Raw genomic sequence first — 14,538 nt, 5'->3', positions numbered from 1 at the left:
CTCGTCTGTTGGTCAAGTTCAGGGTTGTTTACTCGGCTAGGGGATGCCGCCCTGGAGGTGTGTCTAGACGAGTTCCTGGAGCCCCTGGCGGAAGGAGAGGGTGTTGTCCGTCTGATCAGCTGTTCTATTAGTTGCGCTTGCTGTCTGTCGCGCTCTGCGTCCCGTAGAGCACCAGCAGCTGCTCGCTGGCTGTCTGCTCGGTCTCGGGCCACATTCTCTTCCCTCTGAATGCGTCTTATTTCTAGACGTATATGCTCTTCTTCGCTCCGCTGCTGGATCTGCAGTCGGTCGCGTTCAGCAGCGGCGTTCAGGCTGATGAGGAAGGCCTGCTGTAGGGTCCTCTCTGCCTCGCTGGGAGAAGGCGGTTGTATAGGGGAGCCTTCCCTCGGGGTACTCCTTGCGGAGCCTTGGAGCTCTATCTCCACGGTGCTCTCCCCGTCTTCTTCCGTGCCGAGTTCTCTCTCGGTAGCGCTGTATTCCTCCCGGGACTCATCGGGGACTACTTCTTCAGTGCTGGCGGGGTGTGAAGTCATGTCTGGTTCCCACTGGTCCCCACCGTGAACTTGGTCAGTTACATTAGAACCCGTAGGGGCCTCTATGGTCGGGGTAGTCTGGGCGTTGGGGTTAGACATACTTTTACTTTCTAGTTTTACCGCGTTTACTGTTAGTAGAAGACTAGGTTGTTGACTGACAGCGTAAGCCTCTAAGTACTGAGGGAGCCGTCGTTCGCGCTGCGGGCGTTGGTTAGGAGGATCGTTTCGTGGAGTGTTCATCATAGGCCATTTCAATATTAATAACACTATATTAATATTACACTAATTACCCTCCGGCTCGAAGGACCAATTGTAACTGAGGGGTACAATTCCCTGACTGTATTACTAGATATGATACTTACTACCACTACCTTTGTACTTAATATTCGGCCACCCAGTACTCGGCATAAATATATTATGATGAACACTGTCACGTAGATGAAACGGATCCAACACAAATGTACGAATTAGAAATAGGTCTTTATTTCTACACAGCGATGGTGTGTAGAGCAAGCACTTAATCAAATCAATCACATTTATGAATGGGAATTAGTATGCACTTTTATGGCAAGAGTATTCGTCGGTATATCAATAGAGAATGTCCAATCTCTGAAGGCGCAGGTGGTACATATACGACCTGGAATAGTTAAGGAATAACAGCAACGATACTTTAATGATTATAGACTGGATACACTAGGGGGGGTTAATCCGGTCGCTTGTAAGCCGACAGGAGTAGGAAGGGGGGGGGGTAGAGTCCGGCTGCCTCATCCGGCCAAGGGTATCCCAGGTGAACCCACTGTAGTGCCGTTCAATGCGCCGGCGATCCTTGGACCGCAGATGAAAGCAGATGGACTCTTTGTGGGCCGGCGTCCTCCGGTCCACGGAGGAGAGACGTGAAGCGACCTCGTCTTGCAGAGCGTCTCCTCACCTTGCGTCCTCTCCAGGGGGGGGGGTTCCAACACACGGCAGTGTCGGGGGTCTTTATCCATGGAATAATCAACGTATACAAAGCATAATCCGTGCCTGGGAAGGCGGGCTGTCGTCGGTAGAATAATCCGGTATACAGGTCCACTCGCTCGTCGGCTCTGGGGCTCCTCGGGTGCAATCTCACATGGGGTCGATCATCCTGGATAAGCAGCCAGTTTTCTGCCCGAAACGATGGGGTGCTGACTACGGTAGTATTCTCACCGCACGAAGCACTATATATTAACAGACTATTATTAGCTTAATAGACTACGTCCAACTCGACGATATAGTGCCAAATATGACTATTCAAATATTAATATACACGATGTCTCAATACCGATGGTAGGCCGAACTTGGCCTTACTCCCACACGTGGCGTCGCGGGGAGGCTTTACGTCTGTCACTCTATTGGAGGGTAAGAAACTGGACTGAAAAGGAAGTCCTACTTTAGTAGCGCAGTATATATACGCACTATGAACAAATAGTCCCATTAGTGGTGCGGTAGCGAGATTCCTACGCGGAACTAGGACTTGTTCGTACATGTTGAGCGGTACGTTTGAACTGGGTCTGGGGGGTATGGCAGCCTGGCACCAAGGTCTCGACCAATAGTAGAATGGAGACTATTATGGGATGTTCAGTAGGCTAGAATGGATATTCAATGCATATTGTACAAGGAATATACAAGGGATATCAAGGAATATTAGAGAATATACAAATACAATTAAATATATATATATAAATAAATATATATATTCGGTTTAATCTGGCCCTTCACAACACTAATGATAGATCGAATAGTCCGGGACTAAGAGGGCAACCCTGTCTGGACAGGGACCGAAACTAAAGCCTGCCGCCCGCAAGGGGCGCTCAGTTTTTACCTTTGGCGCTTGACACTTAGAGGGCTGCCCCGCCGTGTGGCGTGTAATCAATCAAGTTCATAACGATACTCTTATTTTGAAAATCTGTGCGGGTCTCATTTCCGCCCCAAGCGCATCTCCAGTCATAATATCGATGGCTCCGGCAGTTAGCAACATTAGGTTCGTATGATACTCTTATTTTGAAAGAAACCGTGGCAACGAGTCATATCCGCCCAGCCCTGCAGCGGGATACTATTGGCTAAGGGCTTCTGCTCGCAGTGCTCGTGTCAACACAGAGGCAGTCTGCTCTAGTCTAGAAGAGCGGACCTCCATGAGCTACCGTTACTGTTTAAACAATGACCCAGTCAACTATTCACTTTTAGTTTAATACATGACGAGGCATTGTCTAACGCAGGGGTAGGCAACCCTAGGCACGCGTGCCTGCATAGGCACGCGGGGGCATTTGCATAGGCACAGGGGGCAGCATTAAAAAAAAAAAAAAAAATTTTTTTTTTTTTTTTTTTTTTTTTAATAAATATTATAGTGAAATATTTTGCACTGTTGTCGCATTTATCTTGTTGAAATCCTCCCACAGGTTCTTTTTACTACCACATATTTAATTGAGACCCTTTATTTGTTTATTATTTCAATTTAGCTGGAAATTGCTACATCATTCAGTAACATTTGCAGAGCCTTATAACAAAAACATTATTACGGTCACCATTGTGACCAGTGGGATTAATCAACAAATTGTATTATTTATTTTTCTATTTCATTGAACATTGCACATGTTAAAAGCAATTTTCTTTACTCAAAATGTGAGTATTACCAAGTCAACTTGTGTTCTTAAAACAATGACAATAAACATAGTTTTATTAGGTTGAAATAATGTGGTTGTGTACTTATTTTTCTGTTAACTTATTATGGATTGAAAACTGAAAACCTTAATGCACAGTAACTGAACTCAATATTTTTAAGTTCTGGTAACTTATTATTATATATTTTTTTACAGTGTAGTCTTGCGATCAATCAAAACTTATTTACACGATATATCTCACATTCACCCTCCATTCACATCCTGGTGTTCTCCATTAGGCCTGTAGGTGGAGCTATGACAGCACACGTACAGTACACACACCAATGGTGTGTGATGTGTCCAAAAATGAATGGGCAAATGTGAGTGAAATGGTCGCACTGTATGCAGCTGTTTGTCTGCATTGCACCCCCCCCCCCCCCCAACTCAGATTTAGGGTTGATACAACCATCATAATAATATTGTTAATAATAACAATAACAATAATGATGTAATAATGTAAAAAAAATCATTAAAAAGACCTGATTATGAGAAAAGAAAATTACGATGCATGGAATATTGTTGAGGCACACTAGTTACAACTATATTTCAAACAGGCACTCCATGTCAAAAAGGTTGCTGACCCCTGGTCTAACGGTATCTAGCTGGCTAGCTACTGATAGCTGCTGATATCAACAAATGCTCCAGCAATAGTCGACTCGAGTGCATGATACCTCCGTTCCCTCGTTAGCTAGCTCACGTTAGCTAGCTCACGTTAGATCTATCTGTCCCAGTAAACTAAATTGTCTTAACGTTATCTACCGGGCTAGCAGTAGCTACAGATAGCTCCTGATATCAATGTCTTATAACATTGATTGAATGCGTATTCTAGCTGAGGGCATGTTGAATGTGATTTGACAAAAGAACCGTAACGTTATACCAATAGGGTCCAGCTGCATCGCCGGAGAATCCTTGCATGCTGAATGTAGGGTCTAGCTGAATATAGGGTCTAGCTGCAGGGCCGGAGAATCCTTGCTGGAGCTGGAGGCTACTCAAGTATACACACAGACAGTGGAGCTGTTTGTAGATAGCAAGCATTTTGACTTATTGCGTGGTGGCGATGTCTCGCAGATAATACAACTACAAGTATGATTATATAATATATATTTTATTTAAAAAAAACATTTATATAAAATATATATATATATTTTTTTAATCAAAAAAAATTTGGCAGGTAAGAAATATGCTTGGCGGGTAGATTCTTCCCATCTACCCGCCACTGGCCGGTGAGTCAAAAAGTTAATTTCGCTCCCTGTGTCTGGATGAGCGTGATACCGGAAAGATTCCGGAGGTGATTATACCTGTTGTAATCATGGCCGATGGGTCTTTGTATAATACTTTAGTAGTTGCGTATCTCTGTAGTGGGCTCATCATGGGCTTCCGCAACTTCAGGCTTAGCCTTGTCTTTTCTATTGTTGAGGTCGTGGAGGGCCGTGAGGTGGGTCCTCCCGCACCCGCTCTGTCTGCAGGGTCCCTTGAGGGTGCAGTCCTTTGCTCGGTGCTCACGGGCGCACTTCCAGCACCACTTATTCTCGACTATCCACTGTTTCTTTTCTTCTGTAGTCTTCTCCTTGAACACAGGACAGTTGTCTAGCCAGTGGACCTCGGTGCAGCACTGGCATGGCGGCAGAGTTTTCTTCTCTCCTTTCTTCTGGGAGGAGAAGCTTCGTTTGCCTTTCGGGGGCCCTTGGTGCTCCTTTGATGTGGTTTCAGGTACGGTTGTCAGCACCCTAACGGGCCGCCCCGTTCGGTCGGACTTGTCTCGTCCACTGCCTCTCGGCTCTTCCCGCTTGGGGAGGCGGATGTGCCTCATCTCCGACTTCAGGAACTCTGAGAGCTCCATCAGGGTAGACAGTGGCTGTTTGGGGTGGAGACGCTCGTGTTCCCGTCAGAACCTCTCTTCCCTTTCCTCTGGAAGCTTCCTGACAAAGCGTTCTACGTTGGAGCCTGCGTAGAGCTCTGTGCGGCCGGCGGCTCCTTGAAACTTCAGCAGGCTCACCAGAGCCTGTACCTTCAAGGAGTATGCGTCCAGGGCCTGGTCGTCCTTTATGTCTGCCATTTCTCCCAGCTCGTGGATCTCATCCAATATGTGGTCCCACGGGCGTCCCCAGCGCTCGTCCAGGGCCTGGATAGACGAAGTATAGGGAGTGGGGGAGTATGCGTTGGCAATGCATATGAGCTTGGCCGCAGGCAGCCTACAGTGCATAGACAGCTCGAGGAACTTCTGTTGCTCGCTGTGGTTGGCGGTGCCCAGGAGGAACTCCAGACACATCCTCATGTCATGGTACTGGCTTCTAGAATCATCTTTGAAGAATGGGATGGCGCTCCCTGGTGGGCGCTGTGGGAGCGGGTCGTACCTAGGGGCCGGTGTAGTTTCCGGCCAACGTTGATGGGATCTGGAGGTTGCTCTGGGTGTGGCGGATAGCCGCTCACGTCGAGATGGGGGTGGCACCTCTCCTGGTGCCATATATTCCTTCTGCAGACGAGCCAGTCGCCCTTCCAGGTCTTCGGAGTCGGCCTTGTCCCCACTTCGGGGTCGGGGATACCTAGCCGGGTGCTCCTCCCTTTCAGGCTGGCGGCCCTGGGGTGAGTTATTCCTAGTGGATGCTCTTGATATTTGCCTGAAGGCAGAGGCCGATTGCAGTTGGGCGGTAGCGAGCCGGGTGTGCTCCAAGGCCTGGGCTGCCGCTCTATCGCGCTCCTGCTCCAGTGCTTCCACGGCTCTTCTCTCTCTGTCGAGCGCATCTTGGTGGAGCCACTCCTCTCTTGCGAATGCACCTTGGCGTAGGTGCTCCTCTCTTGCGAGTGCATCTTGGCGTCGTTGCTCCTCTCTTGCGAGTGCATCTTCGCGTTGTTGTTGCATGCATTGGAACATGAGTTCTGAGCCTGTAATGCTCCCTCTGCTCCGTGATCTGCTGGGGGGCCTACCATTTCTGTGAGTGTCTAGGAAGAACTCTCCCGGTTGGAAGTGATTGAAGTCCTGCTTGCCCCGTGGCTCCATGCTGTCTGGGGGAATGATATCCTTTGCCAGGTTGCGAGTCGGTTTCAGCTGAGTCACGCTCCTCTTCTTGATCGTCACTCCTCTTGGTTGGCGGTATTCAGTGGCGGGAAAGTAGTTATGTCGTTACTACACGGGACTGCCACCTCTTGTCTCTTCTTCTCTTCAGGCAGCTGGGGGGTGTCAGTTTGGTCTGACTCTGCTCTCATAGTCTGATCTAACTGCGGTGTGGCAGCAGCACCCTCTACTGGCTGGGGTGTGCCTGCCGTCTGGGTTGTAAGGTCTCCTACTGTCCGGTCAGCTGATGTGTTTAGCACATGCTGATTGCTCTCCGAACTAGACACAGTTATCTAGTCGGTAGGGTCTCCTACGCTCTCTAGGAGCATGTGACTTCCCTTCAGGGAGGGGGGGGGGGGGTTCTACCTATTGAACCTGCCTTGCTCTTTTGGGACATCCTATCTGGTTAATCCGGCTTGAAGGACCAAATTGTGCTGGAGCTTAAAGGACTGTATATGAATTTCACCTTAGGGGATTGGTCGGATGCCTTAACTGCCCACCTAATGATACCAAATTACACAACTGAGTAAACTAAATTAAATGGAGTCACCTAGACTAGAAAGAGCGAGGAAACTGATGAATCATAATGCCATTTTATATAAACACGGGGAACAAACATACATACAAATATTCTTAGTACTTTATACAATTCCTAATTAAAATACTATAGCTAAATTTAGATGGGTGCCCAAATTGTTCTACTAAAGTGTTCTGGCCAACGTTGCCACGGTTACTGTAGCAGCAGAGGAACAATTCCCTCTCCCGGACGAGAGAGGTGGAGAGAGAGTTAGTAAACTTGGTGGTGAGAACCCGTGGTTCTGTGGTGAAGAGTAGTCGACCGCTGCGTGGCGATGAAGGCGGGAAGACGTTGCCCGGTCCGATTGGCGCTACCAGTCTGCTCCTGCAGACCAGATGCACCGCTGTTGGGTATCCGAGTGTCTCCTCCGCTCAGTAGTGAGCATGCAGACAGCCAGACTGAAGACACGCGGTCCGCCTCTGTATAACAGGCTAGTGCTAGCGGCTGCTGAGCTAGCAAATGACTGGTTGTGTGCCTCTGTACAGAGTCCCTTCGGCACAGAACCTAGCTAAATGTCCTCTGGTCTGTGCTATATCGTCCGATATGTCCAGTGCAGAGCAGCTAGCAACGCATGTGCAACGGGCTACATTAGCTCCTAGCTAACTAGCTTCTGCTAACTGCTAACAATAACTGGAAATACGATAGTTAGCTGTAGTCCGCGAATCACTGACGTTTCCTAAACATCTAACTAGCTAACTACTCAAAACTCACACTCTCTGGTGGAATAATGTCCGCGAAATAGGCAACTTTACATCAGTGGTCAAAATGTCCGTGACCGTCCGGCTGGAGGCATTTCTCTCTCTTAACAAGTCTGAACGACACAGGAAGTGACGCGCGATAACTAAACACTTCCACCTCGGCCCAGTAGATGGCAGCACTGTCACACAACATGAGATGCCATATCAGCAGGCAGACGGTATAAGTAAACAGTATGTGGAAATAATAACTGAACTCCCACATATCAAACCGGTCTAATGAACTTAGAGGGGGACATCTTAGGTCGATTTCTACATAACTGCAGACCCTTCAGCACAATAGGCATTTCTAGAAAGCAATATCTGTTATTACGGTAACTCTTGTGTTTACTAAATGCAGTTATGGGTAGGCAGGCGGGTCGCCAAATCTTGCCTTGCCTTTCGGGGACAATGAAATGGTAATTTCCATTTCTGCCCACACCCACAGGAGCAGACTGAGCTGTCGTCACCGTCCCAGGCCAGGCAGAAGCTGGAGGGACTACTGAACAAGAACATGAGGATACGGATGACGGATGGAAGGACGCTGGTGGGACTGTTCCTCTGCACGGACAGAGACTGCAATGTCATCCTCGGCTCTGCCCAGGAGTTCCTCAAATCCACAGGTTAGGTTCTAACTTCTAACTATAGCCAGAGACGGAAGCAACACATTTTAAAGCATTGCCTCCAGCTGTCTCAAGACATCTGCTGTATCTCTGGAGGGGATGACCTAAAAAGGACAATAACACTACCTTATGCATACGCCATACAGCACCTTATGATACTGCGAATACTGTATATTTCAGTTTTAGTTAGTTAATTATATTGACTTGTTATAGTGTTTACACTGCTTGTTTTTACTACCTGTACCTCCCCCTCCCCCATGCTGCTATGATGCCTGAATTTCCCCAAGGGGTCGGGGATCAATAAAGGAATATCTGATCTTATCTTAAATATGCAATACTTAATTCATGCATGACTTACTTGACTTAATCCTCTTTACCCCGTTGGGGGGCATAGGGCGTCCACCAGAGCTCTCCATCTCACTCTATTCTGGGCCAGGGCTTTTGCTTCTTTCCAGCTCACTCCGATGTTCTTTAGGTCTTGGAGTGTGGAACGTCTCCAGGTGTATCTCGGCCTACCGGCTTTCCTCTTCCCCTGCGGGTTGTAGTCCAAGGCCTGTCTAGTGATGTTGTTGGAGTCCTTCCTAAGGGTATGCCCTATCCAGTTCCACTTTCTCCTTTTGATGGTGGTAGCTATGCTGTCCTGGTTGGTTATCCTCCACAGCTCTTCATTTGTGGTTTTGATGGGCCACCACAGCTTGAGGATGTGGCACAGGCATTTGTTGACAAACACCTGGATCTTGCTTGTGAGGCCCTCAGTAGTCTTCCACGTCTCAGAGCCGTAGAGCAGGACAGTCTACACATTGGTATTGAAGATCCGTAGCTTGGTGTTGTTGGAGAGTTGCTTGGACAACCAGATTGGCCTGAGTATCCTGAATGCTACCTGTGCTTTGCTGATGTGTGCCTCTATGTCCCTGTCTGCTCCTCCATCCCTGCTGATGTTACTCCTTAGGTAGGTGAAGTGCTCCACGTCCTCTATGGCCTCTCCCCTCAGTGTGATTGGATCATGTGTTTTTAGATTTAACCTCATGGTCTTGGTTTTTCCGGTGTTGATCTTGAGTCCAAGCTGGTCACTGTTAGTCTGTCTGTTACGAAGGATCAGATTAAACCGAATATATATATTTATTTATTGATATATATTGCATAGTATTTGTATATCATTTGATATCCCTTGTATATTCCTTGTACATATACACGGAATATCCCTTTAGTCCAGCCCATAATAGTTCATTCTCCTATTGGACAGCGGTCCACCGGCACCAGGGACCGGCCCCCGGAGCCAAGTTCAAAGTCACCGACACGACATGTCTGTACTTGCCCGGCCCTGCCCAGGGATACGGCGACAGAAATGAGAGTGGCACTATTTGTGCACCGTGCGTATAAATACGGCGCAGGTGAATGTAGAAGACCCTTACCCCCTTACCTCCGTACCCTTCGTGCACTTAGCATGTTACCGATAAGTTGAAGCCTCACCCACGATACAACGTGCGGTGAAGTATGGCCTGTTTGGCCTCAGAATAGAGCATCGAGACCGCGTGCGAATTAGTAACTGAATTGTCAGAGTTTGGCGCTATACCGTCGAGTGCGACATATTTCTATTGAGTCTTTAATAGTCTATTTGTGTATAGTGTATCGTGCGGTTAGAATTCTATAGTGACCAGCGTCTCCAACGCTTTCTCGTATTAACTAGAGTTCTTATCCAGGCTGGGCCGACCGCATGGCGCCTTCACCCGAGGAGACCTAGGCGAGAACCGTATGGACATGTACACTGGATTAATCTACCCGACGACTACATAGCCTTTGCGGCTGGAATATATTTGCTTTGGTCCTATGATTTATGGAGCGGATAATCGCAGACGCCTGCACGTGTTGGATTTACCCCGAGAGGAGTCAAGTCGAGTCGGCGCTCAGAGAGCCTGAGGCCGCCTAGCTTTCTTCACTGTAGAGCTACAGTCTACAAGAGAACCAAGCTGTATTCGTCTGTGGATCAAGAGACTACTGCACCGGCTTCTGTACCTGAAGTCTCCCTAGTCATCGTTGACCAGACGTCCTACTACCGACAGATCTTCTACCCCCTTGCTGGCTTACAACCAGTGGGAACCCCTTCCAGTGTCTCCGCTATTGCTGGTGCACCATAGATATAATTCCCTAAGATTCAGGTTGTATAATTACCTCCTGCGTAACCAGAGAATGGACATTCGTTATTGATTTGCCTACGCATACTCCTTTGCCTTACAAGTGCATTCAAAGAATAATGTAAAGTATCCTATGTACCTTTTGCTCCATTAAATACTTGATTAATACCTTTGACTGGAACCGATTTCATTGTGGGAAGTGTTCATCATATTCATATATCGTGTACTGTATGGCCAGTAATTAAAGTACATAAAGCGGTAGTGGTTTAATGATACCATACTTATCAATACAGTCAGGGAATTGTACCCCTCAGTTACAATTGGTCCTTCGAGCCGGAGAATAACTAGTGTAATATTAATATAGTGGTATTAATATTGAAATGGCCTATGATGAACACTCCACAAAACGGTTCTCCTAAAGTAGATCGCCCGCAGCGTAGACGGCAGCCACCTCAGTACTTAGAGGATTACGTTGCCAGTACACTACCTAGCCTTCTACAGACGGTAAACGCGGAAAAAGTAGAAAGTAAAATTATGTCCGACCCTATCAACCAGGCTACCCCGCCAACAGAGGCCCTAGTGGGTTCTAATGTAACTGACCAAGCTCACGGTAGGGACCAGGAGGGAACTGACACGACTTTACCCCCCGCCAAGACCGAAGAAGTAGTCCCCGGAGAGCTCCAGGAGAAAGACAACCCTCCAGAGATGGAACTCTGCCCGGTACAAGAAGAGGAGAGCGCCCAGGAGATAGAGCTCCAGGACTCCCCGCAGGAGAAGGCATCTCCAACGAGTACTGCCAGGAGCGGATCACCTCAACCAGCGTCTTCCCCCAGCGAGGCGGACAAGATGCTGGCACAGGCGTTCCTCGCCAGCCTAGCAGCCTCAACAGAGCGCGATCGACTCCAAGCACAGACGCTTAGTGAGCGCGAACATTCTTCCATGGAAAGAGAACGCCTCCAAGCGCAGCAACGGAGCGATGAAGATCGTATACGTCTAGAGATTAGACGCCTTCAGACGGAAGAGAATATGGTAAGAGACCACGCCGAAGCCCAGCGCGCCGCCGCCGAAGCCCAGCGCGCCGCTGCCGGCGCCCAAAGAGAAGCAGAGCGCGACATCGCTCTCACCAAGCGCGAAGCCGAGCGCGACCGATTACAAGCGCAGATAATGGAGCAGCTGATCGCCAGGGCGACACCCCCTCCCTCCACACGGGGTTCCAGGGCCTCGCCAAGACACGGGTCAAGGGCACCCTCCCCTAACCGATTAAGCGACCCTGAGCCCGACCACCAGAGAGAGCCTATACCCCCCTCCGAACTCCTTCCCCGACCGGTCCCAGTGAGACCCAGCTACAAGGAAGGAACGGTATACACCGCGGAGAGGCTAAATAGACGACTACAGGATCTAGAGGACCTGACAGAGGAAGAAGAAGAGGGAGAGGAGGAGAGTCAAGCCCGACAGCAGCACAGTACTCCACAGGACCAGGAGGTCCAGTACAGCCCAGGCTCTACCCCCGCGGCTCTGCGCTACAGACCCCCGACTCAATTCACGGGTGAGATTGACGCACGACCAGTCCCGAGGAATAGCACCTGGATACGCGGGCCATGGTACCCTGCCGGTACCAGCCCACCGAGAGGCGTAAGAGGAGACTCACCTAGGAGGCCTCTCTTCCAACGCTCACCGATGTGCCAGCCATCTACGGCATCATACATTGGCACACCGACGTTTCCAGACTTCACCCATGAGAACAGAGCACAGTACACGGAGCTACGGATGTGCTTAGAGACAATGATGGCTGATGTAGCTGATGAACGCCACAAGTATGCTATCCTATTGAAGCACCTCAAGGTGCCCCGAGCGCACAATATAGCGCTGGCCTATGCCACCTCTACTACCCCATACACAGCGGCTCTAGCAGCACTCGACCAAAGATATGGACGCATATGGGACTACGTAATACAAGAGATAAGGCATATTGACCGCCTACCCCCAGCAACAGACAATCGCTCACTAGACGACCTGTCTATCAAGGTACAATCCCTGGTAGGGATGCTGGGGGCGCAACGAGAAAAGGGTATGCACGAACTATACGCAAACTCTAATGTCGAGAGGATTTTAGAGAAGCTTCCGCCCGCCCGACAAGAGCGCTTCAGGCGGCAAAGACCACCGTGATCCTAACGGTCCCGAGCCATCCCTCCTAGACCTAGCCGACTTCCTGGCGAGAGAAGTCAGCAGCCTGCGATTGGATACGTTCGTGCGGAGCACACCAAGCTCCAGAGAGGGACCTAGGAGAGCAAACGATGGCCGAAGATTGGTGACTGTCATGCACCAATCAGAACCAGTACCGAGCAGCAAGAACCACAGTACCCCCTCGATGAAAGAGAAGTGGAAGATGGTGTGCCCGTACTGCGAGAAAGAACACTGGTTGTCACAATGTGACACATTCAAGAAGATGACCGCCGACGAAGTGGGTCAATGGATAAAGTCCAACCGACGCTGTTACCGATGTGCGCGCAGTCACATGGCAGCCGAGTGCCTCTTAAAGAAGAGGTGTAGTCGGTGTGACGGAGCCCACCTAGATGTCCTACACGACAGTAACAGAAGAAAGCCCGCACCCTCAAGCAGCACAAAGGCAAGCGTTATGTACATTGACCCCGCCAGCAGCGGGGGCGCCCGAGTGCTCTTAAAGGTGGTCCGCGTAACACTGAGTTACCAAGACAAGGTCATGGACACTTACGCCGTCCTTGACGACGGGTCAGAGAAGACCCTTCTCCTCGCATCCGCTGCGGCCCAGCTGGGGCTGCGGGGGAGCGAAAACCAGATGACGATTCGGACAATAAGAAGAGATCTAAAGACGATAAAGGGCGAGAATGTCTCCTTCACTATCGCAGCAAGCGGGCAGCCAGAGAGACGGTATAGGATTACTAATGCTTTCACCAGCCAAGAAATAGGCCTGTCGCAGTACACCTACCCCATCGCCAAGCTGATGGATAAATATGTGCACCTGCGTCAACTACCTATCCCGCTCATAGACGGTGCCACCCCGACCCTGCTGATAGGCTCCGACCATGCAGACCTCATAGTCCCGATAGACCGGGTCCACACAGGGCCCAGAGGCTGTCCTGCAGCAGTCGAGACCCGCCTAGGATGGACATTACAAGGCCCCCTCGCTAAGTCTCTTAACCGAACAGCAGCCACTAGCTGCCTCCACTCCAGAGTGACAGAAGAAGACACCACCCTCCTACAGCATGTCGAGAAGCTATGGACACTAGAGACGATGCCCTTTAAGAACGAAAAGAAAGACATTCGTTCCAAGGAAGACATTTACGCCATAGCACTCCTCGAGCAAGGGACAAAGAGAGTCAAAGTCAACGGAGTGATGAGATACGCAACTCCACTCCTGAGGCAAGAGGGTATGCCCACCTTCCACGCCCCAAAAGAAGCGACGGAGCGGTATCTATTGAACACAGAGCGGCGCCTAGCCAGAGACCCCGCTCAAGAGACTGTGTACCGCGCTGAGATTAACAAGCGAATCACAGCGGGACACATAAAGAAAATTGACTGGCGACGTCGTGCGCTGCTCCGCGCCTCCCTGATCAAAGACGGCTTTGATCTCCGGCAGCGGGCCAGCAGCGACCCCCCAGTATTGCGCAGCCTCTCCCCAGAGGACAAGCCCCTGCTGCGGTTCCGATGGAGAGAGAGGATCGGGGATGAGCAACCAGCCATCTATCAATGGGAAGTCCTCCCTTTCGGAACCACATGCAGCCCATGCTGTGCTACGTTTGCACTGCAAAAACACGTCGCAGAGGACCCAGCAGCTGATGAAGAGGTCCGAAAAAGTGTAGAAAATAGTTTCTACGTGGACAACTGTCTGCAAAGCGTCTCGACGCCAGAAGAAGCCGAGGCCCTTCTACTCAAGCTCCGCGCCTCCCTGATCAAAGGCGGCTTTGATCTCAGGCAGTGGGCCAGCAGCGACCCGCAAGTATTGCGCAGCCTCTCCCCCGAGGACAAGGCAGCAAGCAGCGAGACCTGGATGGCGACCATCCCAGGAGAAGCCCAAGAAATGACATTAGGACTAGTCTGGCGCTTCAAAACAGACTCGCTCCATTATAAACACACACCCCTGACCAAGGAGCAGGGAAGGTCGACTGCACTACCGACCACCAGACGGAGTGTATACAGAACACTCGCCAGACAATATGACCCGTTGGGATG

The 14,538-nt window shown here is 49.9% G+C and overlaps 1 protein-coding gene across 1 annotated transcript in view; it reads left to right on the top strand.

Annotated features, from left to right (window-relative positions):
* The window catches only part of naa38 (N-alpha-acetyltransferase 38, NatC auxiliary subunit), a 71,789-nt gene that overhangs the window by 50,220 nt on the left and 7,031 nt on the right, over positions 1-14,538 (top strand). The window contains exon 2 of the mRNA XM_084313209.1: positions 8,023-8,197. Coding sequence (XP_084169335.1) covers positions 8,023-8,197 — 175 coding nt within the window. The remainder of the gene's footprint in view (positions 1-8,022; positions 8,198-14,538) is intronic.

The sequence above is a fragment of the Notolepis coatsorum genome, assembly GCF_963971535.1.
Source record: "Notolepis coatsorum genome assembly, chromosome: 4".
In the NCBI taxonomy this organism is placed as follows: Eukaryota; Metazoa; Chordata; class Actinopteri; order Aulopiformes; family Paralepididae; genus Notolepis; species Notolepis coatsorum.
Note: the sequence above shows the minus strand (reverse complement) of the source record. Positions and strands in the feature narration are given on the sequence as shown.